Below are 11272 nucleotides of genomic sequence, written 5' to 3'. Positions count from 1 at the left end.
GGTTTCTTGAATATGTAATAGTAATCGAAGTACGAGGCAAGAACGTAACATTAACGTGAGTATGGGTAGGGAGCGGGCACAACTCGCAGGGCAGAACAATTCTTTTCTGTAGGTTGTAACTAAACTGAATTCAAACTGGCATGTGTTCAATTTGATTTAAGTATTTTTCTTGAATGTAGACTTGATTTTAATTAACCTGACGTTAAGCTTGAAATTAAATTGGCTCGTTGTAAGATCATATTGGCCTACTAAATTGGAATTGAGATTCAACTTGATTTCGCTTTGATTAGTATGCCAAGCTTGTACCAATTCATGTTCAAGCTTATTTAAAACTTATCAAGCCCAGATTAAACATCCATATAAAACTTAAATCAATATCAAATGCAAACTTGCTTTCACAAAATTAACCCAAGCTCAACCACCGTAGGTTAAGCTCAGCTTCATTATAGTCCTTCATAAAAATGGAACAGAGGAATAAATGATGCCAGCCAATTTTCCTCTTCTCTCTATCCGATGTTCAGTGTTGTCTTTTTCAAAGAAGATTACAAAACTAGTATTAAACTTGCGAAACAAGTTCAGTTGGCTCAAGTCAAGTCCACATGCCTCCACTTGATAGCTAGAACTTAAGGGCTGAGCTTGCTTGAAGCATTAAATCACATTACTCATTCCAACTACGCAGGAGAAAATGACAAAAACACCGGTCCCATTCCTATACCGGCAATTTGGCTTTCAAAGATAGGAACTCCTCCTCGCATGCAACCCCGCTAGTAGTGACAATTTCGCAGTCTAACAGGTAACTAACCCAGTTCTTTTCCCTGACATGCAGGCAAAACCAAGCTGAAAGCCTGAAATTAGTTCCCGGAAACCAGAGGAAATAAATTGTGATCGGGGATATAAAATCCCTCTTTAATTATTAGCCAAGAAATCGACTGGGGCTTTGATGCTAAGGCAAGATACTTCAGGGGAACAGGACTAAGAATGCGACAATGTCATTCTCTCAGGTACTTTGGCTCATACGGAATACAGATCTAAAATGCAATAACAAAAGTACTAAAACCCAAACTCTCTCTGTCTCTTACAATCGGGCCATGGAAAAAATTGGCAGATAAAAGTTTGCAGAACCAGACATTAATAAATACTATCAATTGACCCCTTGTTTGGTTCTGCCTATCTGGGCTTATCCTCCCAAACCGAATCCAATCAATACGCTCCATTTGCCACTGTCACCAAACCACACCGGCCCCCCCTCTCGTCGTGGGCTGCCGTTTCCAATTTCCGACCAAAAATGTGTTGCAAGAATACTTTCAAACCGGCAACATTAAATCTTAAATGATAATTTTCCAAATCAAATAATCATAAATTTAAGGAACAATTGTTTCATTTGATAAAATTCGCACAGAATTACAGACCTAGTTCACAAAACCCCAGCTTTAAGTACAAAAATTTCCAAAAAAAAAAAGAGAAGAAAAGAAAAGAAAAATCCCAAGCCAAATTAAAGGAGAAAATACAAGAACCCAAAATAAAACAAAACCCAAAAGTAGAAATACAGTGATATACTTATATTTGATACATTTATTTATAATGTTATATATAGTAAGCAATTAATTAGAATTATTTGCCTCTGTTAGTGAAATTCATCTTCTCATAATACTGAATAGAGAGAAGAGACAGACAAAGATGAACCTCATCTTTCCCCCACCGAGCAGGCGGCTTGGAGTTAATCATCCTGGAGATCGGAGCCCAAGACGAAGCTGAAGCAGCTTGTGGCTTGGAAAGCGGCCAAAGGTAAAGCGAATGAAGCCGGCGGAAGCCACCAAGAGGTAACACCACAGATCTAAGCTGTTGGGTTCCGCAGCCGATGTTAGCCCAGTGCCTGGTACAGATCAGCTCCCAAAGCCGCTCATCTTTGGCAGTTTGGTGCCAAAGCCTGCTGACACACGAGGCCATAGCTAAAGTCCTCGCGTCCACGTGTTTCAAAACCTCGTACAACAGATTTTCATCTAAATTCATCAACCCCTTTTCTTCTTCAGCTTCTTCTTTTAATTTCTTCATTTTCTGGTCGGCCCCGGGGACCTGAGAATCTGGGGCACTCCGTTTCATTGAGAAAAGCTGAAGCCTTGATTTTGGGTGATTTCCGTTTTATCTCTCGTTTAGGTTGATTTTGAGAATGGGAAATAACGAGGGGGATGGGGGTGGGTGAGGGTAATGGGAGCTGGTTTTGATGGGTATCGAAGAAGACAAGAGGATAAATGAATGTGGAGGGGGTCGATTCCTCTGTTTTCTTTTTACTGTTATTTTCTTCGTAATGAATTGACAAGTTTGTCTAGCGTTTTGGTTTTATTAATATTTTTTGCCATTTTGGTGTATTTTGTTTTTTCCAGTCAAAACTCGTGCTTTTGTATCTTCAGCTGGCTTGTATGGTGTCTTGCTCACGTTTGTTTTTCACATTGTTTTGCCTTGTTTTTGTTCAAGGAAAAATTAAATGCTATCCTTACAAGTTCTTTGGATTCAAATGGATCTTGAATTTTCTCTCTGAAGAATGATGAAGTCCAATTTGGATAATGCTGGTTTCTTGCATTAGAAAAATTAACAGTTCAATTTGGACCGTTTGGACTATTTGAATTTGATTTTTTTGTCAAAGACGATACGTTAACGTTTTATTAACTTCTTTGTACTTTGAAAAATGAAAAGTTAGCATTAGAGATCAAGGTATTTTCATTTTCATGTACAGCACTTACGGTATAATTAATAAAGTCGCATGGATCAAAACTTAGGGGGAAAAAATGACTGTTTATGGTATACTCCCATATTGGTTTTGAATTTGGGTTCTCGTGAATATAGATATGACAAACTATGTCCTCTCAATTTTTTTTATAAATAGAAATAAAAAGGTTCCTCACTTCTGACTTAGTTATAGACAAAATTACATTGTAAATTGCAATTTATTTATTCCAAACGATCAATCAAATCCTAGTACCAATGACAGCAGCACAGGAATGTTGAGACTCAAAAGTTTGCAATAATCAATTAAAATTATTTTTTTAAACACCCAAATATTTGATTTAGTGCATGATATTTTAATTTAAAACGTATAAATATCCCTATTTAAGAGGATGAATTGGAATCTCTTTTTTTAAAAAAATTATTTTTTAATGCAAAAAAGATTACCACTTTAATCTGCGAAAATTTAATTATTTAAAACATGGGCAAAGACAACAAAATCAGACAACAATTATAGACCCATGTAGGAGAGCGACATAAACTCGTGGTCTATTATGTAACGTTCGGTCACAATCCATTTGACAAGGTCGGAACTCGGACACCCAAATAGTTTGATTTAAAAGAACCAAATTAAGAGGAAATAGTAAAACCAAACACAGGCTAATGTCCATGTCAAAGCAACGAGGCTTTTAACGCAGAGATTGGTAAAAGTAAACTGCAAATGGGTGATGGCATATGAGAGACAAAGTCATCTTAAAGAAAAAAGTTAAGAACAAAAAGCCAGGTAGTGTAAAGTGAAAGCAAGTTACGTGGTTCGGAGCTATCAGTAAACGTTGTTTTGTTGCCAAGATTCCAAGCATAAAATTTTGAGGAAATCCCCCGTGAAAACGATGTTTCTGTCAGTACCTGACTCTCCGTTATATCCAACCGGATCTTCATCCGGTCTAACTCTTTTTTTTTTTGTTTCGATCCGCTAATGAAGAAGACGTGGGGGTGGGGTGTTGCGTGATGTCATTAGAGATTGACTAATCTCTATATTTTTATTAAGGAAAAGCTTTTTATAAACAAAGACTGACTAATCTCTAATTTGGTGTCAGAAAGAAAGTGAAAAGAGGAAAATCCATTATAAGTGGCTGGGAGTCTGTGACTAAGATGTCCCACGCCCTGGCAATCGGCAAAGATTATAAATTAGTAATGATTTTTTTTGGAGGATAGAATGAATATTCAGACAACGAATCCAAATTAAGGCGTAGTTTATTGGAAGAGCAGATTTTGGCGGAGTGATGGATAAAAGAAGTTTTTTTTGTTGCTGTGATCGATAGCAATTTGATACTGGCACGACGGTATAATTAGGCTATGGTAGATCATGGCTCGCGCTGCCGGATCATATGTCCAGAGTTAGCCTAGGCCAAGGTTCAGATTATTAGATGAAACCCAACTTGAAGCCTGGCCTAACCAATGGAAGTTGAGTCCAAATCTTAGTCTTATGTAATTGGGGTATATACTGGGCCGTGCCTGGTACTTAAGTTTACTGATCTTTTGTCAAATTACTTCAGAATTCAGACCACTCTACCACGGTTTGATATTGGTTAATTGACCAGTTTGGTCTCGAAGGTACTTTGATTGATGCATTGTTGGGTGCTTTCTGTCATACTTCCGCATTTCTTTTTGCGTAATAATCTTTCCACAAGTTTGGAAAAGTTTTCTTGGAACGGTTAATAACACACTACACTTTATTCAGGAAACAAAGGTTTTGGAATTTTTTTCACTTCTCCATGTTTATGTATTGTTTTTTTTTATATATAATTGAAGAAAGGGAGATTTGAATCTCGCTCTTTAGGCAGGAAATCATGTACTAATCAATGAGTCAAATGTTCAGGTATTCATGTTCATGTATTGTTAGTCCAGCAACATTTTAAAACTAAATCATAATGTCTTCAAAAATTTAAATTTAAATCGTTAGTAATGATTTATTTAAATTTTTATATAAGTCTTAACAATTGTATTTATATATAAATCTTTACAATCATATTTACATCTATCAATATACATCACAATAGTCACAATTAAAGTTTACTCTACAAGACCAAGATCTCATTATATTATGATATCAATTGTAATGATCAATCCAAGCACCATTAGTCTAATAATTTTTTGAACCTAAATTAAGTGATATTAAAAAATTTAAATTCAAATTATTAGTAATGATTGATTTAAATTTTTATATTTAGTTTAACAATAACATGCATATCTAATGTGGAAAAAGATATTAATGTAAAGTGAAAAGGGAAAAGATTGAGATTGTTTAGCCCCACGCATCTCTCTCTCTCAAAAATTCGTACAAATAAATTAAAGAAGAAAATTTTGTCCAAAGTGGAAGCGAAATAAGATTTCACATGCCTAGCCCATCAATAAAGACTAAAGGACTTTGTTTGAGTGAAAAAAGTTAGAACGAATATATTCACCTACACTGTAGGCATAGGCAGACCTTCAGAAAAATTCTAAATAAAGTGTTAAAGTTTGTTTTAAAATGGATGAAGCAAAGCATTATACCACATTATCGCCTAACTCATGGACATTAACTAAATTGTGTTTAACCATGAATGATAAAATAATGCTACTATTTTAGATAATTACTTGACGTTGAAAGGAAGGAGCAGGACAGCTCAGTGCAAACAAATGCATGTTGAAAATGGAATGTAAGAATTTATCAAAGTCAAAGAAGAGTTAAAGTTTGAAGAGCATGCTATTGACTATAAAGGTTATTGATTCCATTGCAACATGGACATTCAATATCCCCATACTATTCTTTCATGTATTTCCCCTACATCAAAGGCTAGAAGTCGTACTAATGCTCATGGCGTTGCGTTTCCCAGACCATGTGGAAAACGAGGGAATTCCGGCCGTCAAATGAGCTGCAAATCTTTCTTTTTCTTCATCCTCTCATTTTTGTACTCCCATGAAAAAGAAAACTTCTTCAAATATATGGTTGTCATTGCCTAGCTTTGGAGCTCATGTTCCAATTACATTTCTCCAAATAAATAGTTTTTTTTTTTTTTTAGTTTCCTCATTAGGGAAATCAAGAAGCAGCGAGTTTGCTCTATGGCCTTTTGGTTGAAAACAAAAAATGTACACCAAAATTGACGTTTGATCATGCAAATTAATCAAAGGGGCGCCACTTAAGCTTAGCTTTCATGAAAGAATTCAATATTACTGCAGTCGATTCGCATGAAAGACATTTGATGTTAATTAGCAGATGCGAATATTGATTTTAGTACTTGGAAACTGATGATACCCGGACAGGCTTGATCATTTCTCTTAACAAATATAGGCGTTATGAAACTAAATTCCATTCAGAGTGGTTAAATCAATTAGTGAAGATCCTTGTTAAAAGTATCTTAAGTTTCTATGGAGTCAAAGAAATTATTTCGTGTAGCAGAGAGGAATTCTTCAATTTTGAATCTTATTCCACCATTTCCCTCTCATTTCAAGTAATAACAGTGTCCTAAATAATAATTGTAGCCAATAAGTGAGACTAGGCAAATTGAAGATCAACAGATTAAAACTTATACTTTGTAAAAAAAGGAAAAGATACTGTTCCATCATGTTCGAAATAGCAATAGTCTTGGTAATTAATGAAGCTTCTTCTTGCAGCAGATCACACCTAAAGACCTAACCTGTTCTCATGAAGAAACAAGTGCAGGTGGTGGAAAATGTGTGAAGGGTAAGATAAACAAAAAAGAGATTTTACAGAAAACAGAACTCATAAGAAAGTTACAGAGTGTGAAAGTTAGCAAATGGTGTCATGACCAGCCCCTCCTTTACTGGGTCCAGAATAAGCTTGAGCAACCTTGAATGTCTTGATTGAAGTAGGAGAAAGTGGACGCTGGAGAGGCCTAGACGCCTCCACCTCTGTTAAATGAACGAGGCTGAGGACAATGGCGATAATGAAGATGGAATTCAAGGCAAAAGAGATGATACGTTGAGCATTCTTCATGATCACTTTGTTTGGTTCTGTTAGCTGGAGTGGTGCGATGTAGGAAAAATCCAATTTTTTTGGGGCTGGCCGATGCGTTCTTGGGGTATAAATAAGGGTAGAGGCAACAAGGGACTTGTCCTCTCCTGGCCCTGTTTGGTAATTCTTGAACTATTATGGATAAGTATATATAACGCTTAGAAGAATGTCTAAATTCTTTTCATCATTTCAAAATGCAACTTGTCAAATCATACAAATAAGAAAACTTCAACCGAAATCTTCTGGTCATATTAAACTATTTGTGAAGCCTTAATTAAAGCTTCATTGACAAACTTTGGGCTTTAGTATATCGTCAAAGTTCAAATTAAGGTAAAATAGGTTGAAAAATTATTCCCTACCGACCAGGCACCAAAGATTAGGTTAAACCTCATAGATTTTGTTTCTACCTTTTATATTCCATGTATCTGCTCACGTTACACTTTGGGTAAGACGAATCTACAATAAAATATGGTTATGGAATTTGAGAAAGCTGTGTTGCCCAATTCAACCAGAGACCAGAAAACAACAGATTTTTTTCAGTACTACTTGAAATCACATGATAATTTGAGCCCGTGACCGAGGCAAGATATCAACAGCTTGCCAGTTTGGTAGTGGCATAGCCTGTGAAACTGCATGGCCATGATTGTCAATCCGGCAAGTGCGGCATGGTCGGCTCTGCCGGGGTGGTTCAGGGCTTAAGTCTCTGATTGTCTTTGAAGGAATTTATTGTTTGGACTGTTGGTTACAGCTTATATAGGGAAGAAAAAGGATAATACCATAAACATTGCAGTTCACAAGCTCTGCTGAGAGTGTTGAAATTGTTGTTTATTGAGACACGTGATTCACAATTTACTGATATCAGATTTAGCAGCAAATTAACTTGGATTGGAGGCTCACATTCAACCACCTCATGGTTCACGAGGAGTAGCCGCAGCAACATGAAAAAAATTTTATGTTTAAATTCGAGGAGGGTCTCATTTAAGACAATCATTTGTGCATAATAATTTAAGCTTGGGATATATCTTATTTTAAATTAACCACTGAGATATTGTTAGAGAAAAAAAAAATCTAAGGATGAATCATTGGAGCAACAATGTTATATGCATTTTTGTCCTATATATCTACTTGAGAAATCATTTGTATTGATCCATTCAATTTAATTAAGACACCCTGTTGTCAAGTGCCAACGGGAATCAGGGCTGCAACTAGCCAGAATTATCCAAGTATTAGAAAAACCAGTTGCCAATCCATATAAAAATTTCCTTCAAAATCTGATTGATTATGACATGGGGTTGATTTGCACGATAGACCCTTTTTTCTCTGAACGCCCTTGGGGTAGGAATTGAACATGATTTCTCATGATCTCTCCCACCAACAAGAGAGTACGTACGGATCCATGTGACTGCTGGTGAGGGTGCGTTTATGGCTCCATGTGAAGTGTGATTTATTAAGGTGGACCCGTGGACTTGGGAGCAAACATGCATTTTCTACAAGGATAGCTTATGAGACTTAACCTCATGTGTTAAGTGAGGGTAAGGATAGCTTATGAGACTTAGCCGCATTTGTTAAGTGAGGGCATTGCCAAGATTTTCAATTCTAATATTAAAAATCTGATGAGATATCATGAATGTCGCTTGTTATCACCGTTATGATTTTGATCAATCATGTATAAGAAATGTACTTTTAATAATTAAGAATTTTTAAAAAATTAATATAATTTATTGATTAATCTTAATATGTTACGAGAAAAATGTTGTTAGTTAAAAAGTGTTTGATAAAGTTAATTTTGTAGAAACGTAAAACAAATAAATAAATAAATAATTTTAAATTATAATAAAATGAAACAAAATAAAAAAAATAAATGAAATAAAAAAAACAAAAAAACAAAAAAACAAAAAAGAAAACTAGTTAGATCTGAGAAATGAGTGAGAGGGGGGTTCAAGGGTAAAGAGTTTTGGCTGGCGGCGGAGAGAAGAGAGGGAGTGGATCTGTCTAGGTGTCCGACTGGCGGTGAAAAAGGGAAGAAAGAGTTTTGGCTGTCGGCGCAGGGAAGAGAGGAGAGAGTTTGGCGCCGGCGACGGAAAGCAAAGAGATCCGCCAGGTGAGAGAGAAATAGAGAAGAGGAAGTCGAAGGAGAGGAAAGTGTAGGAGGGGCGTCGACGAAAGAAAAGGAGAAGAGAGGGAGTTGACTGGCTGCTGGAGCTAGAGAGAAGGTGGAGAGTGCCGCCGCTAGAGAGAGAAAGTGAGGAATGAAAATGAATAGAGAAAGAGAGAAAAATGGGTTAAATACCTAAGTTTCAGGTTTCAAAACGGTCCCGTTTTAGAGTCAGAATTTTAAAAGGGGAGAGTGTCAAAACGACGTCGTTTTGAGTGGCTTTGCAGGCACCAAACGGTGCGTTTTGAGTCCTACCTCGTGGGCTTCCAGAAACAGGCCGGGCGTAGTAGATTTGGGCTTCTGCAGGCCATCGAATTGGGCCAATCGCAGCCCAATAAGGTATAACCCTTTTTTTTTTTTGCTTGGGTTTGTTTTAGTTAGTGTTGGGTCTAGACCATTTTAATTAAAATGCATTTATTTTTTAGAAAAGAAATATATATATAATATGAATACTTATATTTAATATTAAAAAAATCAGAAAATAATAATGATAGTAAAAATAATAAAATAATAAAAAATAAAAAATAAATGAAATGATTATTTAAAAAATTTTCACCTATGAGAGGTAAAGAGTTGCCTTTTCTAAGTAGATTTTTTCTTTTCGAATGCGAAGTTCGAGATGGATTTTCACCGAAGCGTCGGGATAAATCCGAACTCCAAATTTCAATACCCATCAACTCATATAATGATACATATTGAGAAAAGTAAATCTACACAATATCACATTTAAATCTAGGTTAGTGTAGTCAGTTAATTAGCAAATAAATATCATTAAATAAAATTAAGTTAACCATTAATTTAATTAATTGTTTATTTGATTAAAAAGGAAAATAATACATAAGATGGAATATTAATTCACTACGCTAGTTAAAGACTATAGATTTAAATAGGAAACTCTAAAAACAATAATAATAATAAATAATTAATAACAAATAATACTAAGCATATGAACAAAGTGATAAATATTACTAAACACATAATTGAGTGAATTATAAATCACCTAAATCAATAAACGCGTGCATGTATATATCATCATTTTATCCTGTCATAGCATGCCACATTTATCTTGTAAATGGTGCGGGAGTCCCGATGATGGGATTTTCCCGAGGAGCTTGTAGAGACGAGTTCTTCCGGGATATCTTTAGGTGAGGAGAATTTCGAGACTTCACCAAAGTGTTGAGATGGTCTTCGAATAATTTTTCAATAAAAGATTACTGACTCCATCATTTAAAATAAACAAGTCATGACATCATTTTACACTTGCATCATGTGCATACGTAAAACCAAATAAAAAAAAACTCAGTCTGTCAATTCAATAAAAATTTAATTAATAAGTAGGGATTAAATTAAAAGTAGGCTATATTAAGATAACTTAAGATTAAATGGTACCGTTCGTGGAATGGGCGCCACGGAGGTGCTAACCCTTTTCCGTGCGTAATCGCACTCCCGAACCCATCTCTAAAAACGTGGATCAGTTATCGTTCTTTCGACGGACCTAAAATTAATTTAGGACTTCGTCGAATAAGAATCGGGTTAATAGGTGACCAATCACACCTAGATAAAAAAAAAGATTGGTGGCGACTCCTAAACCGATTTAATTTTCGCCCGTGTTTGGCGGTCAGGTCCTCGGACCCGCACGTTACGATAAATTCGTACAACATAATTAATTTTTTTAAATTTAAAAGATAAATCCGTTTTAAATTAACAACAAATTCTTGATATAACTTAAAGGTTTTAAATTCCAACAAAAGAATGTTGCATCCTTAGTCAAATGTTGTTTCAGGTTGATTTTTCTTGTTACTTGTCTGACGTTTCCCTGTAGTCATTGATACGTGATAGACGGTGACGGACGGTGGAACACAAGATTTGTATTCTTGTTTTTAAGTTTAATATAGCAACTAGCTAGATTAATTGCTTCAACTTAAGAGACTGAACTGATTTGAAAGTATCTGGACTTTGCTAAAACATCCAAAATGTAGAACTGGTTTCGGTTTTTCATACAAAACGTCGTGATCCCTTATTTATTCCCTGTTAACAAGAAAGCAAGCAAGCAAGCAAATTCCTTTCCTAATTCCTGGTGGTCGACCACATTCACAAGAGCAGGTAGAATTCTAGGAAAAAAGGGGATGTTGAAATTTTCGAACACGCTCACTGCCTTTGTTTGAAAATGTCCCATCTGCAACTTGAACTTGTTTAATATACTTTGAAAAGCTCCTGACATAGACAGCTAAGCTTTTGCCAATACAAACTCTTTCAAACAGAATGGTAGCAAATGCTAATTGACAAAAAGTTATACAGCATGCAACTGCTGTTTCAATGAGCTTGAGTAAACCTACGCCTTAGAGAAACATTTTATAACTTTTTGACCTGTTTGATAAAGG

The 11272-nt window shown here is 35.6% G+C and overlaps 1 protein-coding gene across 1 annotated transcript; it reads right to left on the bottom strand.

Moving 5' to 3' along the window:
* Nucleotides 1351–2299, bottom strand: LOC18592046 (F-box protein GID2). Its single transcript, XM_007018528.2, has one exon. The coding sequence runs from the start codon at nucleotides 2098–2100 to the stop codon at nucleotides 1612–1614; it is 489 nt and encodes a 162-aa protein (XP_007018590.2). The 5' UTR covers nucleotides 2101–2299; the 3' UTR covers nucleotides 1351–1611.

The sequence above is a fragment of the Theobroma cacao genome, chromosome 8 (genome assembly GCF_000208745.1).
Source record: "Theobroma cacao cultivar B97-61/B2 chromosome 8, Criollo_cocoa_genome_V2, whole genome shotgun sequence".
NCBI classification, from domain to species: Eukaryota; Viridiplantae; Streptophyta; class Magnoliopsida; order Malvales; family Malvaceae; genus Theobroma; species Theobroma cacao.
Note: the sequence above shows the minus strand (reverse complement) of the source record. Positions and strands in the feature narration are given on the sequence as shown.

What these genes read in the sequence shown, in the direction of transcription:
- LOC18592046 (XM_007018528.2), bottom strand. Translation starts at nt 2,100, where the DNA reads ATGAAACGGAGTGCCCCAGATTCTCAGGTCCCCGGGGCCGACCAGAAA.